The sequence below is a fragment of the Hylobates moloch genome, unplaced genomic scaffold (genome assembly GCF_009828535.3).
Source record: "Hylobates moloch isolate HMO894 unplaced genomic scaffold, HMol_V3 SCAFFOLD_5, whole genome shotgun sequence".
Taxonomy (NCBI): Eukaryota; Metazoa; Chordata; class Mammalia; order Primates; family Hylobatidae; genus Hylobates; species Hylobates moloch.
In genome coordinates, this window is record NW_026652280.1 from 3,564,808 (window position 1) to 3,585,471 (window position 20,664).

The 20,664-nt window shown below is 47.3% G+C and overlaps 2 protein-coding genes and 1 pseudogene across 2 annotated transcripts in view; 1 reads left to right on the forward strand and 2 right to left on the reverse strand.

The window, feature by feature from the left end:
- Nucleotides 1–13,483: 13,483 nt before the first annotated feature.
- Nucleotides 13,484–14,465, reverse strand: LOC116468412 (putative uncharacterized protein ZNF516-DT; annotated as a pseudogene).
- A 2,414-nt stretch (nt 14,466–16,879) lies between these two features.
- On the reverse strand, nt 16,880–18,326 carry LOC131383427 (uncharacterized). Its single transcript, XM_058438253.1, has 2 exons — nt 17,843–18,326; nt 16,880–17,423 (listed from the first exon to the last, which is right to left on the reverse strand). The coding sequence occupies exons 1-2, from the start codon at nt 18,106–18,108 to the stop codon at nt 17,048–17,050; spliced, it is 642 nt and encodes a 213-aa protein (XP_058294236.1). The 5' UTR covers nt 18,109–18,326; the 3' UTR covers nt 16,880–17,047.
- A 352-nt stretch (nt 18,327–18,678) lies between these two features.
- The window catches only part of ZNF516 (zinc finger protein 516), a 118,790-nt gene continuing 116,804 nt past the window's right edge, over nt 18,679–20,664 (forward strand). Inside the window, 1 exon segment of the mRNA XM_032152045.2 lies at nt 18,679–18,751. The gene's annotated coding sequence lies outside the window, so the exon portion shown is untranslated.

Here is a 20,664-nt window from a genome sequence, read left to right on the forward strand (position 1 = left end):
TGTGGTAGTGTGATCATGGCTTACTGCAGCCTCAAACTCCCAGCCTCAGGTGATCCTCCCGCCTTAGCCTCCCAAGTAGCTGGGACCACAGGCACCTGCCACCATGCCTGGCTAAGTTTTGTATTTCTTGTAGAGATGAGATTTTGCCACATTGCCCAGGCTGGTCTTGAACTCCTGGGCTGAAATCGATCCACCCTCCTCGGCCTCCCAAAGTGCTGGGATTACAGACATAAGCCACGGTGCCTGGCCTCTGTATGCTTTGAAGCTATAGTATTAGCTAAATAAATGACCATAACTTTAATCTTCTTTTAATTTCATCAACATGAGCTGTCTTATTTCTTTCCATCGCGCATTCTGTTTTGCCTGTGGTTTATACTATCACGTTTTATTTGTATTTGTTAATATTGCCTGGTGTCTCTCGTTTTGTATTCACCCTTCTTGTTTTGTTTCAGGATTGTCTCTCGTGCAGAGCATATAACTAGATTTTAAAGCTAGTCTTAGAGCCTTCTGATTTATCACCAATGTGCTTTAACTTATTCTGCAACTGTGTTTCTATTTGCCACGATTCCCTCAAGTTTTTTTTTCTTTTTTTTTTTTTTGAGACAGAGTCTCGCTCTGTCGCCCAGGCTAGAGTGCAGTGGCGCGATCTCAGCTCACTGCAAGCTCCGCCTCCCGGGTTCACGCCATTCTCCTGCCTCAGCCTCTCCGAGTAGCTGGGACCACAGGCGCTCGCCACCACGCCCGGCTAATTTTTTTGTATTTTTAGTAGAGATGGGGTTTCACCGTGGTCTCGATCTCCTGACCTCGTGATCCGCCCGCCTCGGCCTCCCAAAGTGCTGGGATTACAAGCGTGAGCCACAGCGCCCGGCCCCCTCAAGTTTTTAATAAACTTTTCTTCTTATTTTTCCTAGTTGTTACTCATAATTTTTAAACTCATATATTCAGACTTTCTGTCAATGTCCAGTATTAACAAACTTTTCCGTTTTCCATCCAACAAAAATAAAAATCTTATTGTGCCTTTTCTTTCTCTTCTTGTTTTCAGACTATGGGGGATTGCCATCCTAGATAGTTATAATTATATTTTCACAACCAACACCTATTTAAATGGGGCAATACGTTTTCCTGGTTTCTTTCCTCACTACTTTTTTTTCTATCTGTTTTCTTTTTTAAAATATATGTTTTATTGGCCACGCGTGGTGGCTCATGCCTGTAATCCCAGCACTTTGGGAGGCCAAGGCGAGCAGATCACGAGGTCAGGAGATTGAGATCATCCTGGCTAACACAGTGAAACCCTGTCTTTACTAAAATACAAAAAATTAGCCGGGTGTGGTGGTGGGTGCCTGTAGTCCCAGCGACTCGGGAGGCTGAAGTAGGAGAATGGTGTGAACCCGGGAGGCAGAGCTTGCAGTGAGCAGAGATCACGCCACTGCACTTCAGCCTGGGCGAGAGTGAGACTCTGTTTAAAAAAAAAAATATATATATATATATATGTATATATATATATTGTGTATATATATATATATAAAATTCCCAATTTCCTCTAATCTGGATTTCAGAAGAATTCTAGGCCCCGAGGTTGCTCAAACAAAACTTGATGAAAGGAAAGGAAAGTGTTGCAATCCTGCATATTGAGGGGGTTTCCCTCCTCCAGGCCGCTAGTGTCTGGAATGGCATGCAGGCCAGTCTCAGGCCTGCAAGGACAGAAGGATGGTCGCCAGGACAGGTCCCTGCAGCAGAGCAAGGGGAAGTTCACTTCTGCTTCCACAGTGCTGAGAACGGGCCTTTCAAGGAAGGATCCTATGAACGGAGGAGGCACCTGCTCATGGTGGGGGAGCCTCGCTCGCCCGGACACTGGCCAGTGCTCTCTCAAAACTCACTCATGGGAGCGACGTCGGCTCCCAGCCCCGTGAGCGACAGTGTTTTTGCACATTGTGGCCAGTCAAGTGGCTCCACCAAGGAGGAGCAGAAAGAGCTGAGTGTGGGGGCCCAGGGGTCTCGCTACGGTCTGCGGTGCTGTCTTCGTTCTCTAAAATCATGTCTTCTTCATCTCTGCTGAAGCCTCTGCCTCTGTGTTCAAGATACTCCCATCTCTCCCATCTTAAAACAACCATAATAGAAGACAGAAGTCCATCATCCCAAGACCCTTGGAAGTATAGCTCTGAGAGTCCGCTGACCCCACCACCCGCTTTCTCCGTGGCAGCGCTCTGGTGGCTGCTGTTTGCCCTTTGAAGCTACTTGCCTGCAGCCCCTGCCATGTCCTTGTTGGTGAATTGAACAGAAGCGCCACCGTCCGCTCCCCAACTGCCGCTTCTTGGCATCTGACACTCGTGGCCACGTCTTCCAAGGTCTTTGAGGAAAAGCCAGTGAGAGTCACGTCTCCTGGTGAACGTCTCTCCTGACCTCCCAGATTCCCAGCAGCTCTTCCTTGTGCCTCCCCAATCTCCTCCGGAGACACCCCTTTCTTCACCTGTCTGTGAGACAACTCAGGATTTTGATCTGCAGGTTGATTATCTGACTTCCTGACTCTCTGCCACCACACCCTTCTCCTCAGTGAGAGGAGAAAGCAATTGTTACAACGTTATCTGTTTCAAAGGACAGAGCACTCTTTAAAAACACATCTGACTGTGTCTTCTCTTGTTCAGAGCCCGTCTGTGACCGCTGGCCGTACTTCTGGCCGTGTTGCCTCTTCACTGTCGGCCCCAGCCCCTCGGTGATCTGACCTTGGCTCTCTCTCACCATCGCACACTGCCCTCTCCGCCTGCACCGTCCCCGCCACTCACTGGGCTCACAGACTGGTGAGGAAGAGTGCAAAGCAAACCACCATTTCAGCACAGGTTTAGGTTGTTTTCAGTGAAAAGAAATGGAAATCCATGAATAAAACGGCTAAAACAATAAGGAAAATTCGTTAAAGTCCAGTGGAGGTTTTCTGTTCCAAGCTGGGTGACATTGGTGGCTTCAGAACCACATTTTCCTCCCCTCTTTTCCCTCCGCCTCCTGGCTGGCTCCCTGGGCTCCCTCTCCCCTGGGGTGGCACAGCCACTGGCATCCTGCCCCTACATTACTGCAGCTCCCGGTGACTGGCCCCAGGACTAGCCAGTCACCATTTTCCCACGTGGGATTCCTTTTCTCCACAAGAAGACCCCTTGCTAGAAGGCCCCTGTCCCACCCCAGCCAACTTTCCCTGCTGTCCCCTTGCCATAATTACATCATATGGATGTATCTACTCCAAATGCTGGCAGGGCAGGGGCTGGGAGTCCGGGGCTGGGACAACCGCATTGGCTTAGATCAATCTCGCCTCCTCCTTTTGCGGGCTGGGGCTTTAGTCCACATTCCTGCAGCCATTGGCCATGCACAGTGGACACCATGCAGGTGCAGGAAGGAGTGACCCGCAGGGTCCATGGTAGATATTTCAGCCAATAGGACAGGGGCAGGCATAGTGCCGTGGGACCTGTGCCTGGGGTTCCAGTCAAAATCCAATGCTTGGCAAGGTCCCCGGCCTAGTACAAAATCTGTGCAGGCCTGGTAACCTCCTTGCTGGCTGAGACACTGTCTGCACTGAAGAAGCCTCGGGCCTAGCACCATGACTCGCAGGGAATCTGAATTCAACAAATACCCGTATCAGCTGAATGAATGAATGACTGGTTCTCTGCTCATCTTATGTGTCTAATATTATCACTATGATAACGCCGAGTGCCATGACCATGTCAAAATTAACACTTTAGCCTATACGACTGGTGGTTTTACTGGCACTGCGCACAATGTTCCTTGTGTTCCTTTAGCCTCTTAAGTATTGTTTAACATGATTCATTATTTGGAGACTGCTAAACTTATAATCACGCATGCAACTGACATTGGTCGATTAAGCTGAGTCCATCCAGGAATTGTCACAGATTTGCAGTTTATCACCGATACGTTTCACAAGAAAATCTTGGTTAGCGAATCATCATTCTTATTAAAATTTCTCCGTGTCCATTATACCAGGGGATTTAGAAATTATACATCATTGCTCAAGACATTGTTCTGCCTTGATTTCATCATACAGCAGGGTGAAACTCATAAAGCCTGTAGGAAAGCTCCTTACAGTACATGGAGGGGGAAGATAGATTTTAAGAACTATACTCTGAGACACATAATTTTTAAAAACGTGTATGGATTCAAAACCATTCAAAACCAATTGACTGTGACATGTAAGAAACAGAACAACTTTGCCATGAGTTTTAAACTTGTAAATGGTGTGAAAAATTCTGAGCCACTTCCTTTTGCTGTCGTGAGCAGTTAAAGAGAATAAATGAGAAAACACTTCAAAATAGTACATGTGATTATTGTAAGTCCATAAAATAGACCCTCCTTTCCTATTTCAGAAGGAATATTGTGGTCACCTGTTCTGCACAGCGGGTACGAGGACACATAAACTCATACAAACACCACCACTCTGGTCGCTGGAAGATTAGACGTTTCAAAAATTAATGCACTCATTTTTTTTTGTCTTGTAAAGAATCATGGATAATTTATTGTTCCCATCTTCATATCTATGGCACCGTCTACACGTTATCTTTGAAAATGGGCATCTTCATACACGAAAGAGAGAAACAATTGTGTAGATGTATAACTCTGTCCTTATGTGGACATCACATTTTGGAAATCACTTTTTGGTGCAGTATTTTAAACATTTTCCATCAGAATGTGTTTTTTACTTGGTTTCTATATTTTTTCTTAGCATGCTAGATGACCAGGCTTTTTCCAGTCCCCTTAGATGGATGCGCAGTGTTAGCTTTATTCTCTGCCTAGGTTAATCAAGAGCAAAGAGGTACTGAAATGAATAGGATGTTCGCACTATTAGCTGCCCTGCAAAATTGCAGTTTCTTGTCAAAATTGGACAAGAAAGGGTGATGTAATATTGCACAATAACGTCCCATGGTGGGAGAGAAGGACATTATATAAAATGAAAATAATATTGTTTTAGGTCCTTGCAAAGCCAACTTCAGTTTTTGAAATTCTTTTTATGGCATTTGGTAATTTGAAACAAAGTTTCATCAAAGTTTTTAATATAGGAGTATGTGTGCACACTATTGTATTTAAAAATAAGATGAAATTTCCTAGCATTAAAAAAGTGAGAATAGTTTAGCAGTTGTCTATATAATACTGCATGAATATAGCCTTTTTATTAGACTTTTTTGTATTGCTCCAAAGAAATGTTTTCTACAAGTGGAAATATTAGTAAAATCATATTATCAAAGAAGGTTTCCTAAAGAATACAAGACCCAGAATTTTGTTATAGAAGTTTATTATTAGTTTGCCTAATATTTCTTCTCTGCTCCACTGAAGTGAAGTCCCAATATAAAAAACCGGATAAGCTCAATTGCAAGTTCAAAAAAAAAAAAAAGTTAGATGTGGGGGAGGGGTGGGGCTGTGGAATATTGTTTTTCCCGCTATGTAAGGATGGGGTAATTGATTTTCTGGAAATAAAGAAACATATAGAAAATTGGCTGTGCTTAAGGCTTCCTTTTCACTTTTACTAATACCCTGAATTTACTGAGGTAATAGAACTCAGAAGCCAACGAGAGAGAAGAAGAAAAACAACCGTCCCGCAGCTCTTTCTGTTGGCCCACTTTCACAAACAGCCTGCCCAGCACTACAGGGAGACCCCGGGGCGAGTGGCAGCCCCTCCTCTTTGCATTTCCTTGCTTTTGTAAATTTGTCAGTCCATCCATGAACTTTGTTTGAACAGAGTTTGGTACTTAATGGATGATTGTATTGTATTGTAACTCACAGTGTAACACATCTTTTCTGTATTTATTTTAAAGAAAGGCTTTCTAGAAGCCAAAGGGCTTAAGCTGTAGGAAATAAAGAAGCGAGAGTGCCCGTCCAGGTCCTGCACACGCTGCATCTCACTCAAATGCCTTGAAGTCCACACCCCAGAAGTTTCTGCACACCAAGGAGCCTGTCCAGAGGCCTCCCTCTCTTTTCCAGAGGCGCAGGGCTAGTTAGCTTTGGAATTTAACCGGGGAAAAGCAAAGTGCTGACAAGTTCTGTGCCAGGAAGCCTCTGGGCTCATGTCTGTCTGTTGAAACCCAAGTAGTGCCCTACAGGGGCCCTGCCTCCGAGTAGACAGGGCACCTTGGGAGGAAGAGGCAGGCTGCAGTCACAGGGGAAGAGCATGACTAGGTCTTGAGTGAAAACAGTTTGTAAACATTCACACTTTGAGGTGTGAATCTCAGATTCTGCTAGGCATGGCCATACCATGGACACTCTGAAAACAAACACAATTTAAAAATCTGCAGGAGAAAGGAATGGTTCTAGAAATGACTTCCATTTCAAGAGTATTAGCACAATTAGAGATGACTTTTTATGCCTTCAGATATTTTAAAACATCTTAAATTAACATACAGTTTTATAATATTGATGATATCAACTGCTATTTGGGGAGGGGGCCTGTGCTATTAAGAAAATAACTTACATTTGCTCATACTAGTATAGTACAAAAACAGTTTTGAATGATTTTCACATTTAAATTTTTCTCATTAAAATAACTGTGTGATTCCCATTTTGCAGATAAAGTAATTGCTATAAATTCTCAGTCAGTTATGGGTTGACAGTTTTTGTCTCCAAATCCTTATGTGGCATACTGTCAGAATTTATTTGGTGACACTATCATTGTGAACAGAGTCCGTTACACTCTCATTTCACAGACAGCACAAATCTTGTAAAGCTAGTGCTTCCGTCTTTGCTTTGGGTACTAGGAAGCTCAGGGGAACATTCTGCCGCTTCTGACAATTCAAAGGATGACTAGACATGTATCCACGTGTGCTGGTGTTAAGACTGGTTGAGCTGAAATTGATCCTGATCTTTCTGTTTTTCCACTCTTATTATTCCTGACCTCATTCCTCCCACTGCTGAAGCTTTTCTTTTGTATTTTATATATTTTTTAAAGCCAGCTCAACTCCTTTGAGAAACCAAATGAAATATTTGCATGGAGATTCTGTCTCCACCAGCTAGTTAGTAGGTATTCTTGCACAAATAGGTAACACATATTAGGTGTGTGGAAGACTAACAACACTTCATGATAAGTGGCAAATGCCAAAGTACATGATGACATAAACAGAACCAGAAGTTGCGTAGCTTACACAAGCGCAAATGGCCAATAAGCAGAACGAGAACTGGACATGAGAGTGTGTGACAAGTTCCTAAACATATTGTGAGAAAACACATATTTGGCCCTGTCCGTCTATAAAATTATCTTTAAAATAGCCAGGGCTGTGGTGTTTCGGCTGCGTACAGCTCAGTGTAGGTGGATGTATGGGTTGGCATCATGGTCGAGGCTGTTTCTAAATCCATGGCTGACGTTCTCCAGCTCTGTGAGATGGGCGGGACTGTGAACTCTGGGTCTCTCCTTCAGCATCTGCCAAATGGGATAATAGTGGCACCTACCTCATGGGCTATTGTGATATATTAAGTGACATAAAATGTAAGCTCTTAGAAAGATTCCCTACATAATAAGCATGTAATACATACTGCTTTTAAAATGAGCACTTGGCCGGGTGTGGCGGCTCACGCCTGTAATCCCAGCACTTTGGGAGGCCGAGGCAGGCGGATCACGAGGTCAGGAGATCGAGACCGTGGTGAAACCCCGTCTCTACTAAAAATACAAAAAATTAGCTGGGCGCAGTGGCGGGCGCCTGTAGTCCCAGCTACTTGGGAGGCTGAGGCGGGAGAATGGCGTGAGCCCGGGAGGCGGAGCTTGCAGTGAGCCGAGATCAGGCCACTGCACTCCAGCCTGGGCGACAGAGCGAGACTCCGTCTCAAAAAAATAAAAAAATAAATAAATAAAATAAAATGAGCACTTGATCTAGTGCCTGGCTTACAGAGTAAATGTGGAATAAATAAGTAAATGCACAGATATGAAAAATTAAGATTTAGAAGTTTCTTAAACTTTTGTCATTTTGTAAATGATGACTGCCTGCCTGAAATATTTTTTTAGATTTTCAGTGTATAAAATGTTTTAGCCATCTCGTATCACTTCCCCATGTTTTCCTTTTGTCACTTACCATAATGCTGTCATGAAAAACAAAAGTGCACAAAAGTGTGACAATCTATACAATTTACTCACTCAATTAGCGTGATAAAACTATTTGTCTCTTTACAAAAATTCCATTTTGATCCCCCAAGTTTAACTTAATGCCATTGGTTTAACATATGTTTGGAGCACATCAAAACACCTCTGTCTGTTCTAAAATGGAATGCTTCAGTCATGCCCAGAGACCCATGCCTGTCCTAGTTCAGTGCCCAGAGAGATGAATTCTCTTAATGAAGGTTTTTCCTTGGGGCCAGGAAGCTTAGGGGTGCCTTAGTGCTCGGCCACGTTCATGAACCCATCTCAAGTGCCTGACCTGTCAACCACTCTGTTTCTTTATATTGATTGTAATTTTAGTTTTCTGATTTTTAGTATGCCTGGGCGTTACATCTTTTCTCCTTCTTTTTTAAAAATTATTATTTTTTATTTTTTAGATGGAGTCTCACTCTGTCAACCCAGGCTGGAGTGCAGTGGCACGATCTTGGCTCACTGCAACTTCTGCCTCCCTGGTTCAGGCAATTCTCCTGCCTCAGTCTTCCAAGTAGCTGGGACTACAGGTGCCTGCTACCACACCTGGCTAATTTTTGTATTTTTAGTAGAGACGGGGTTTCACCGTGTTGGCCAGGATGGTCTCGAACTCCTGACCTCAGGTGATCCACCCACCTCGGCCTCCCAAAGTGCTGGGATTACAGGTGTGAGCCACCGTGCCCGGCCCCTCCTTTCTTTTTTTTCTTAAAGTCATCTGCTTGTAAGTCGTAAATAAGTTCTGAAAATACTAACCAGAGAGAATTTAACACCACTTTGGCCATAGGGTGGCTTCATGTTGTTACAGTTTCCATTTGGGAAGGAGGTAAGGCTTTCTGTCATATTTCTTTTGAAGCTTACAAGGTGAGAAAAGACAAAGACAGCCAAATAAGGAAATCAATCATTTTAGGTAACAGAAGAAAAATTCTTGAGAATTGTTTTTGGTGAAATTATAGTCACTCTATTTTTATTATTTATTTATTTATTTATTTAGAGATGGAGTCTTGCACTGTTGCCCAGGCTGGAGTGCAATGGCACCATCTCGGCTCACTGCAAGCTCTGCCTCCCGGGTTCACGCCATTCTCCTGCCTCAGCCTCCCAAGTAGCTGGGACTACCGGCGCCCGCCACCACGCCCAGCTAATTTTTGTATTTTTAGTAGAGATGGAGTTTCACCGTATTAGCCAGGATGATCTCGATCTCCTGACCTCGTGATCTGTTCGCCTCGGCCTCCCAAAGTGCTGGGATTACAGGCGTGAGCCACCGCGCCCGGCCTATGGTCACTCTATTAATCAGTTTTTTCTAAAAGTTCTCTCCTGCATGTACAATCTATGTGTCTTTAAGACAGGCAAAATTGTACCTAGCTACATGCTACAACATGGATGGGCTTGAGGACATTATACTAAAAATTAGCTGGGCATGGAAGCGCACGCCTGTAGTCCCAGCTACTTGGGAAGCTGAGGCAGAAGAATCTCTGGAATCCGAGAGGCGGAGGTTGCAGTGAGCTGAGATCGCACCACTGCACTCCAGCCTGGCGACAGAGCTAGACCGCGTCTCAAAAAACCTGGCGACAGAGCTAGACCGCATCTCAAAAAACCTGGCGACAGAGCGAGACTCCGAAAAAAAAAAAAAAAAAAAAGGCTACAATGGTAAATTTTATATTATATGATTAAAAAGTCCCTCGCCCACCCCCGCCAAAGTTGTGGCTGGCCTCTCCATCAACAAAATGTTCCTTAATTATGACAACTCATTCAGATGCTGACCACTTCTTTTCTTATGGTTCTGTTTCTTACACCAGCGAACCCCCTGAATGCCAAGGCGGCTTTCCTTCGAACTGTATCATGTATGTGTCAAATGAGATCTCACGCAAAGGTCTTCCCTACTCAGTTTCATTACAAGTGTACCTAGCCTACCCACAGTGAAGGAGATATTGCTGGTTCCCTTATTTCATTTTCAGTTCCCTTAGAAAAGTTTGCATAAACATGCACATGTAATCAGTTATGCATGGTGAGCCATAATGAGCTTTGGGGGCAGAGAAAGTCAATGGTTTTGCTGTTGTAAGAAAGTGTGGTGTTAACAGGTCACAACCTATCTGTTAAGTAATTAACATACTGTAGGATTATAAGAAAAGGTAATACGAAAAACAAGTCCCTTTCTTCCTTAACATGGGCAATCTTTCAAAAGAGGAATCTTTATTGAATTTGTCTTTCCTTAAATGAATTCTGGTCTGTGGCCTAGTTCCTTTTATTCTTCAAACCGTTCTCAACCACATCTGTGGAATTCTGTATCAGCAATTGTGAAGCCAGCTGTTGCTGAGAGTCTTTTACTTAAGTTGAAATTAAGAACAGATTTGAGGGTCGTCTACCTGCTGTGAAGTCCTGATGGAGTTACCAAAAAAACTGCAAATGGTGAGAAAATGTGACTGCAGTTGCTTGAACTGCTAGTACATTTTCTACAATGCTTTCTCCTCCATTGCAAAAATACCCTAACTCTGTGATCCAAGATTGTTATTTGTTAATGTCGTCTTTATCATTATTCTAAATATATGCACAAAAATCAGTAAGAGGAAAATCTATGTTGCAATAACAATAGTGTATGGGTCAGCAAGGGTTTTTTTTTCTGTGTGGAAAACAAGGATAGATTGTTAACAATGCTGGTTCTGTGGGAAAGTTCTTAAGATTTCTGCTACTGGGAAAATGAGTAAGGCGTTCTCTGTCCCACAAACGGGTGCATTTTGCATCCAATCTTGAGGCGATGCTTTGTGGATTATTCAGCAAACTAGAAATTCAGGCATACTACCTGTTGAAGGCATCCTTAGACTTGAATACAGAAAAGGGAGGAACAAATTTTCACAAAAGTGTTTCAAGCAACGTATAAGTCTCAACCATGATTAAGCCTAAGTCACTGTCAGTTTGACCTCAAATAAAATACCCCACAAGAGAAAGCTCGGTAAGAAGCCATCTTAGTGTAAACATGGGAGACTCTGGGCGTAGATCACATTAGAAATGATTTCTTTTGTGTGGGTGTGTGTGTTTGTAAGAAATGTGTACGATAACTGAGACAGTTTCCTAAATTAAGATTTAAAATATTCTGTTAACTTCAGATTTAAGCAGTCTGAAACCACTTCATAGAAGACTCTGTTTAAAATATAATCATAATTTTGCCACACCATCCACGAAGGGGATTATCCTATGTTAAATTACATATCCATAAACCCTTGCTGAAGGACTGTTTCTTCCTTCCTCCATATTCAAATGCAGTGTATTCTCTGAATTTTTTAGTTCCATGAAAAGGAAAGATTTTAGGAAAAAAAAAACCCAACACATTAGGATTGGTGTAATATTTTTGAAACCATCAGTGATTAAATAAATAGCCAATTTCCATTTATACACAAAATAGTTACCTATTCCAAACAGTACAAAGGGAGTGAACAGCTGTACTCCTAAAACAGTCTTTACCTAGGAATACTTGTTGATAATTTAAACAAATTTATCCCTAATGCACTCTGAAATCTCTAAATTTAAGTTAGTTCAGAAAACAAAAGATTACTCCTTGACTTAGTTGCATAATATAATTCTTCTTTCTCAGATATAATTTAGACAATCCTAATACATTTACACAAAGATAGGGTTAATATTATTTACTAACGAGTAGCACACCCAACTGTCTAATCAGAGCACTTAAATTTTTGAGCATGAATATTTAATATGTATTTTTTAGTTTGTTTTCGATTTTATGCTATAGTATAGACAGTTTCACTTCCAGCTTTCAGGCACTCAAGGCCTTTTTTTTTTTTTTGGGGGGGGGGCGGAGTTCTTTTTGGTTTTTACTCTGAGCTATTTTTTTAATGGAAGTCCTCGAGAACGTTTCTAATCTAAACGTCCTCAATCACTCCATAACCATTGAACACCATTTCATCACACGTTGAAAGGAGTGGAGTCCCAAAGGCTGAACGAATAATTCATTAGACAATAGCAAGGGAAAATGCTTTCTTTCCCCCATTTATTTCATTAACCAAAATTGTTGTCTGTTATAAAATTATAAATAGAGGGTGGGAGGGGGAAATGAAGAGGTTAGTGAATGGCTGCAAACATACAGTTAGACAGAAGTAGTTCTAATATTTGATAGCAGATTAGAGTGACTACAGTTAATAACAATGGAATGTGTATTTCAAAATAGATAGAAGACAGAACTTGAAATGTTCCCAACGCATAGAAACAATAAATACCCCAGGTGATGAGTACCCTAAGCGCCCCGACTTGATCATTACAGATTCTGCGCTTGTAACAAATACACGTACCCCATACAGGTGTAAAATATCACGTCAATAAGAGAAAACAAGTAGCCAAAATCAACCATTAATATTCAACCATTAATACTGCTGACTTTGCTCCATCCAAATACTATAATTTACTTAAACATTTCAAAATAGGAGAAGCTCTCCTGGGCCATTCCCGGGGCAAACAGTGTCCTTAATTCCTAATGGTTACTTTTAAGTGTTTGAAGCTATTAAAACAGTTGAAATGTTGGCAATGCTAAATATGGTTACAGGAATAGTATGGAAACTTGTATTAAACATTTTATTTTTATACCTTTTTTTTGTGTGTGGAGTGAGCTAGGAATAGTGCATTGACAAATGAACAACCACCACTGACTTGTGTACAATCAATGTGAACACGTTTCAATTGTCAGTAACAAAATGATGCTGGCCCTCCAGCTGCCATTTTCTAGGTCTGCTACACCAGACACCAGGGCTTAACTCTTGCCCATCCATCAAATTACGCTCTCAGATTTCGCATGCACTGTAGATAAATGTGTAAGAAAGGAAATCGTTTAAAAGCACAATATTATTGTAGACAGACAATGCCCTGAGTGAAATCACATGTGGGTGACTTAAGGCAGGGCCCTAAACCGGCTAGAAAAAGAAGCAAGTCATGAACAGTTTTATGTGGAGGGGTTTGGAAGTCTTGATCACCATTCAATGATCTACCTTGTCCATTTTCAACACATGGAAATTATTAGTGCAAGATTGTACTTTTAAATAGACCCAAGAATGCAGATGAATGTAGGTTTATAGGACTGACTCATATTCATTCCAAAATCCTACCAAAAAGCTATTAAAGTGTCAAGTCTTCAAATTTTAATCTTTGTTGTTACCTACATGTATGTAATAATATGTGTATACAAGCTATTTACAGCTTTGTAATTAACTGAATTTGGGGATACTTTCTTTGTGCATTTTCACAGTGTACTGAAATGAATGGTGGGCACGTCAACACTTTTCGGTGAATCAGACTTAAATGTGATTGCGGAAGAATACATCCCACTTAGGCATTCATGCTGAAGCCAGCAACAATTGTCCGTGACCTTTAACACGCCCGCTCTCCAAATCAGTGCAGATCGTTAGTGACACGAAGCTTGTATTTCAGGACTCGTGGATCCTTCATAGCAGAGGTTCTCCCTGTCTTTCTGCCTGACTCCCCCCCCGCCCCCCGACCTCGACACCCCCCCCGACCCCCCAGAAACATCACACATGCAGAATGGCCCCGCGTCTAATCTCCAGCTTTCGGGCACAAGCGCCTCCCGTTGCAGCGCGTCTGGAGTAGTTTCTTTTGTAAACGCCCTAAGGTGGGGAGGGCCGCGGGCTGCGAGTGTGAGGCGCAGAGGAAGACGCCGCCGCGGAGGTAACCGCCAGGATTGCAGCGCTGATTGCTACGCGAAGCCAAGTTGGGCGTCTTGGACGGAATCCACCTCCACTGCGGAGTTATCACGAGGAGAAGGAGAACAATATGGCCAGGAGCCCGGTGGGAGAAGCTACTGTTACCCCTCCGCGGGCCGCAGCTCCCCGGGTCTACGTCACCGGCGGTGAAGGGGCGCTCGCCCTCGCTAGCTGCGACCCGCCCCTCCCCTCCCCCGCCCCCGCGCGCCCTCCCTCCCCTCCCCCACCCCGGCCATCCCTGCCCTGTAACAGGAGAGCATTTTGGAGTCAAATTAGGATTTCTAGTCCCAGACTCAACTTTATTACAACTAACTACTGCTCCTGGGGAGTAGGTGAGGTGAAGAAGTTTTAAGAACAGAAAAATAAGAGTTGAACTTTCAAGGCCACCAGTAAACAACCCTTTCATTTTTAAATGGCCATGTGGCAGAGCCGCTGTTTGAAGTCTTTCCAGCGGGACCTCTGTGACCCTTGATTCAGGACTTAATGTATTGATCCTGCATCTGAACACCCCCAGAGGCATTTACCAGGAAGTTGAGTGACACGCACACACTACCCCGTGTGTAATGCACACGCACCTGGGACCCCCGAAGGGGTGTCCCCATTTCAGTCCAGATGGGGCGCAGTGCCCAGGTGCCCGCCGGCGGGACCCGCATCCCGAGCACGTCTGTACGTATGGATGCGCGTGTGCGCGCGGAAACGGCCTCCGGGAGCCGGGGCCGCCGCAGCCTTAGACCTTGACGAGGGGCGACCACTGGCCGCTGGAATCGTGATTCAGTGCTATTAGGAGAGGAATTGGCTGTGTCTGAGTCACTGCAAGCCTCCAGACTGTCCCCGCAGTGTGGCAGAACTTTGTGCTGATGAGACAATAGTGGAGTGTGCGTTTCCTACAGGGCAGACCATTCCCAGGCTGGGGGAAGCCTCCAGCCTGCGCCGGGCCGTGGGCGCCTGGCCCCCTCCCCGTGCCGCGCAGCTCCCCGAGCCCGGCCGGTGCCGGGGCCCCCGCGGGGCGAGAGCGTCCCGGGCGCGCTCGGGCGGCGCGAGGAGGGGGCCGGGCGCGTGGTGGGCCCCGTGCGCCCTCGCGCGTCCCCCGCGCCCGGGCGCAGCTGGCGCGGTCGGTCTAGTGCAGCGCTCGGCTCCGCGCCGCGGGCGCTCGGCTTCACCTTCAGATGCGCTGGGCGTGCGCGTCCTCCTCCCCAGGCCCGCCGCCTCCCCGCCAAGGTAGGGGCCACGGGCGGGGGGAGGGCTGAGCCGCAGGGGCCGCGGGCGGGCGGTGGGCGCGGGGCCCGGAGCCCCGACGTGCCCCAGACTCTACTGTGCGCCGCTGGGGGTGGGGGGGAAACGGCGGGGGGGGGGGTGCGCCGGGGAGGGGACCCCCGGGCGCGGGGAGGGCTACTTGGCTTTCCGTGTGGGTAGTTGCTCTGCTCTGCAATTTCAGGATAGGGGAAGATGCAACTTCGGGCGGCGGGGCGAGCGCCGGGGAGGTGGTTCTTACCGCAGTGGAGGGGCGGGGTGGGGGCTGGGGTGGGAGCGCGGAAGAAGCTCTGGCTTTGTACACTTCGTCAAAGGCGACGGGGGAGGAGGGGAGCTCGGATGCGCTCTCCATCCATTAGGAGACAAAGAGCAAATTGCCTTAAAGTAAAATGCTCTGGCTAATGAAGGTGGGTGATGGGGCTGCGGGCCCGAGGAGCCGCTTCAATTATTAAGGGTTTGGCGGATGGGATCGATGCCTGTGGGCACCGCGCGCTGCTGCCTAGGGGACGTGTTTGCGTGGAGGGGGGGTTGGCCTTGTTTTTTACGGCCCCCTCCCCGGCTGCCTGCCAGTCTGCTGGGAGCTTGTAAGTGACCCTAACATTAAAGAAGTGAGAGGTCCTGGAAGGGAAGTTCGGGCGGGGGTGGGGGTGGGGGCGAGGGTCTGGCATCGACTCGGAGAGGGGTGGGCAGGGACTCCTCGGAGCTGCGCCCCGCCGGGTGCGGGTAGGGGAGGCCTCGGTGGCGAGATGAACCCGGGTGTATGAAGGAAGAATGCGGTGGGGTGTGTGTAGTTGGGCGGGAGGTGGGGGGAGGCGCCTCCGCTGCCATTTCCAGGGAGAACTAACAGACTGAATAGTTACGATCAGTATTTAGATTAAACCGCCTCAAGTTTTAAAGAAACTTTGTATGAATAAGTTTGTTAAATGGCAGCCGAGTGGGGTATTTAAAAGCAGCAGTTTATGTGTGCGGTGAGGAAAGTCAGTGGACCCCCGCAATTAGGGACCAGAGGGAACCAGCCTTTTACCCGAAAAATGTGGGTCTGTAAGTCAGCCCCCTCTATTATCAGCGTTAATAAGCTTCCCGCAGCAGACCGGGAGCTCTGGGGGCTGTGTGTGTGTCTTACTCATTCCGCTGATAAAGAGTCATTGGGTCTCCGGGTGTGCAAAGATCAACTTGCGCAGCCCTCTTTTTAAATATATCCATTCTGTGCTTTATTTAATCCAGATGCACAAAAAGCCATTTGCTGCTGCATTGTTGGTTTACATTTTTTGAAAAGGCGACTGGTGTAACCTGTGGAATTTGAAATGCAAATAAGAGCCTGTGGGAGTAGAGGCAGAACAGATCAGCATTTATAAAGTGGGAAAGATTTAATGTCTTTGAAATCATTGCAGGGGAAGAAACTGGAGGGGGAGTGTGATTTTTCAGGGAGTGAATTGTGACGTCAGGTCTTTTTGGAAAAGATGTTATTTTTAAGGTCTGAAACCCGGGTAGGTAAAGTGCTTACAGGAAAAACAGATTACAAGATTAACATCTGTTAACATGATCGTTTATCTCCAGCCAAAAATAGGTCAGTTCTTTCTTAAGGAAACACGATTGCTGGCGCATGCTTAAATAGTAAAATCAAAACGGCGAGTTCATAAATTAGGAACGAGCGTTTGTTACCATCTGACCTGTGAAGAAACGTTTTTTAATTTCGAGATCAATGGAAGGTCAAAGTCCCTTTTCGGTGTAGAGAGCAACTCTTTCCCCTGCGTCGGCCCCCGCCCCCCGGCCCCCCCCAGCCCCCTCCCATCCCCCCGCGGAATGACCCCTCTTTCTTACTCGGAGCTCCCTTTCCGCCTCCACTCCCTTCGTTAATTTCCCGTTCTATCCTTTGTGGAAGTACGAAATATATTTAAATGGATATCGTCTGACGCCTCCCTCCTTAAAGAAGGCAAACTCTGCGCAGATGGCTAACTTTCAGAGCTCTGCTGTTGTTTTACCATTAAATGAAACGGTAGGGAGGAGAGGAGAAAAAAAAAAGGAAACAGCTTTGCGAAGTCTCCCTGCCCCCTGGGCGTGAGTGACGGCTCTGCTGGCCAATCCGCAGCGGCTTTCTCCATCCCGGAGGTAATTTGGGGTGTGAGTGTGTGAGCGCGCGCGCGTGCATGAGTCCATGTGTCTGCACACTGTGAAGTCTGGCCAGCCCCGCGCATCCGCAGGCTTCTGCATTTACACAGATGTGTGATGTAGACGTGGACACGCTTTTATTCGAGTCAGTTCGGCTACATGGGCACGCAGCAGCCCCCATGGAGCGCCTCCCCCTCCGAACGTTCTGTGAAGCGTGGGATTTAGAAGTACTTTCGGATTCAGGTCGGAACCTGCAGAAGAGGAAGAAAAGAGGAGGGCTGTGATTGTTTCTCAGCAACTGGGGACTCGAAACGTGCGGTTTCTTCGGCCTTGGTGCCCGGGCAGGCGCGCTCTGGTGCGTTTTTGGTCCAGATGATGATGGAGCCCACTCGCCCGGGCAAAGCGAACTGAGAACGCGGATTGCTGAAACTGATGTGAACTCCGTAGAAAAGTGAAGGGCAGCAAGTGTCTTCCAACTTCCCATTTTATTTTCTCACTGGCAGTTGATGTTTAGTCCCTGGCAAATTCTAGAAGGTGAAGCGCTCGTGGCTAAAGTTCGGCTGCCCACCCGCCTCTTGAACGCTGCGCCCTGCCTGCGTCTGCCCCGCACAATGGGCGTATTCACGGGCACAGCCCATCACTGGCCACCCCACGCTTGCAGCTGACTTACTGTGGCACCGACTTTCCCAGGATTATCGGTAGTGATGTGTGTGGCTCGCGTAGTACGCACCTCGGGAAGCGTACGGACCCGACCTGAGCCGAGCAGCATCTCCGTGTAAATGTTGGAGACGCGGTGTCTTCCGGGAGCACCGCGGGGTTGCTGCGCTTCTGTACCCACCGGGATGGGGATGACGCAATGGAGAGGTTAAGGACCCACGTGCCCACTTCCTCCCCGGAGACCCCTGCAGGGAGACCCCTGGGAGGGACTTCGTTCATGCGCGGGTGTGCCCGGCCACGAGGCCGCGCAGAGGTCACCCGAGGGTGCGTGGGCGACCTTCGTTCTCCCCTTCTGCAGGCACCTAACTCGGTTACGAGGTAGCGTCCGACCCCGCGCCTTCCCTCCCACTCGGGCCATTTCCGCCCCCCAGCCCGAGTTCCACCCGATGCTGCTCCTCCCCGATCTTAGGAGCTGGCGGAACCGGGACTGGGCAGCCCTGGGAGGTGTCGTTGGATTAAATCATTCCTATTTCGGTGTGTCTGAGCAGCAGCAGCGCTGGGGCGCTACTGGGGGACCTGGGGCGCTACTGGGGAGCTGGGGCACGCGCGGCCAGGGGCCGGGGGCGAGAGCGCAGGGCGGCCCTGTGGGTTGGGGGCGGGTCGGGGCGGGGCGGGGGGGGGCTCCCCTCCCCCCCCGGGGGGGGGGGCGGTGGCGGCTTGTTGCTGGGCTGCCAGGAGGAGGGCTGTGGGCGGGGCGGGAAGGGGCGGAGAAGCACGGGGAGGGCCTGGCCCGCCGCCCCCGCCCCCTGGCGCCCGCCCCCCGCCCCCGTCATGTGGAGCGGACGTCACACGCCTGCACTGTAACCCAAGAAGTGAAAGAGACGGACCCACAACCCAACTTCGCACCATAACAAAGGCGGGGGTCTGTGCGGGCCGGGGGGCGGGGGTGAGCGGGGCGGGTGGGGGGAGCCGGCGGGGGCGGGAGCGAGGCCCGGAGGAGGAGAGGGGGCTGCGGGGGAAGGGCAGGCCGCGGGGTTGAGGGGAGCGAGCGGATGGGGGTGTGGAGGGCCGGGGCCGGGGCCGGGGAGGGGGGCGGGTCCGGCCCGGAACTGGGGTCTGCGCGGGGCTCCGGGCCGGGCCAGGCGGGGGTCCATGCGGCGGCGTGGACCCGGCTCCGGGGGCCGAGGCGCGGCGGAGGCCAGGTAATTGGTTTCTATTTTAAACTTCACTTTGTTCTGGCGGAGGTGGGGCGGTGGGAAAGGCGTGGCCCCGAGGACGATTACATAAGTGTTCACACCTGAACCGGTCTTGCGCCCGCGAGCGGATTTGGGGTGGGAGTTGGCGGTGGGCACCCGGGCTCGGGGCGCCTCGCGAGGGGCTGCTGCGTGGGGGTTTTGTGTCCTGCGTGTGTGACCTCACAGTGTCTCGGCGGTAAAGAGGCCGGGGATGGCTCTGTGGACTGCCTGGGAAAGCCCAGATGTGCCCGTGGGCGTTGGGCTGGCCTTCCAGGGGTGTCCCCTGCGTAACAAAGGACGGAGCCCTTGGACCCTCCGGTCCACTCGCCGTGCTGGCTTAACCAGCAAGTCACAAAAAGGAACTTTAGTGGGGATTCTACTTAACACATACAGCAGAAAGGCATTGCCCCCGTCAACCTGCCATGCAGTCTCGAATCTTGATTGAAGGTAATTTAAAAGCTGAGTGATGTACGTTCATCATGGGGCTATGGAGTAAATACTATTAAAGATAATGACCCGAGTAGATGCGAGGGTGGTTAGCCTCTCAAAAGGAGCTTTTTCAGCTTATTTTAAAAGCCACCCTATTAATATGATTGAAGTATTTTGGTTTAGGGATGTGTTACTTAAAAGAGCTAGGCATGCATTTGTTATTTGATAGGATACTGGCTTCTGCCATGTAAAATTAAAAGAGCTCATTTTATCATTTGTTTGTTCCAGCTTCATTTTCACTTGCATTCTTTGATTATGTCGTCAAGTAACTGTTATTTATATTTACACAGACCAGCCAGAATTAAATATGCCACATACCACTAATGTGCATGGGTCTGAGAACCCCTCGTCCCCTCTTAGTAAAACTGGACAGTGAAGTTGCGTAGGAGCCTGCCGTGGTGTCAGGGGTTTGAGAGTTGGGTTACTTGTCGGAGGACATCTTTAGTTTCACAGGAGTGACCCCCATGGCCATCTTGAATGGGCTCTGGGATGAACTGAACTCTGTGTAAGACTCACAAGTATTTTGGTAATTGAATTTGAATTTTGGTGTGTTAAGGTACAAGCATGTCTAATGTTTTTCTTAATTCATTAATAGGGCTTTGTTTTCTTACATTTGATAATTTGAATATACTGAAACGCCAGAGCGCGTTAACCTTCTAAAAAAAATAATAACCCCGGTGGATCTGTAATAAAACTAACCAAGAGGAATGGGAATGCCTCTCTAGAATGAAACACAACACCAAAATAGCAGGTTTAGTAGGTACAGCTTTCAACAATGCAGAGAGAGGTGGGAGTTCTGCTTATTTTTATTTCTGAAAGCTTTTATTAGAGTAATCTTTCCAAATGGCTTAATATCCTGAAATACACTAGATCAAGAACTTTAACTTTGAGAAATGTGTCTGCTATGAATTGACATCCTGAGAATAGTTTACCTCACCAATGTTTTCCCATTGTTATTTGTAAACAACCTTCAGAGTCTACTAATTTAGAGATTGTTCCTGGAACCCTGAAGTCCTACATTTCTAACTTTTTTTTTTTGTAAGATGTTGTCCCAGAGACCAAAATTGACTGAAGGGAATGAGAGAGGTCTTTGAAAACAGGTCACAATGTG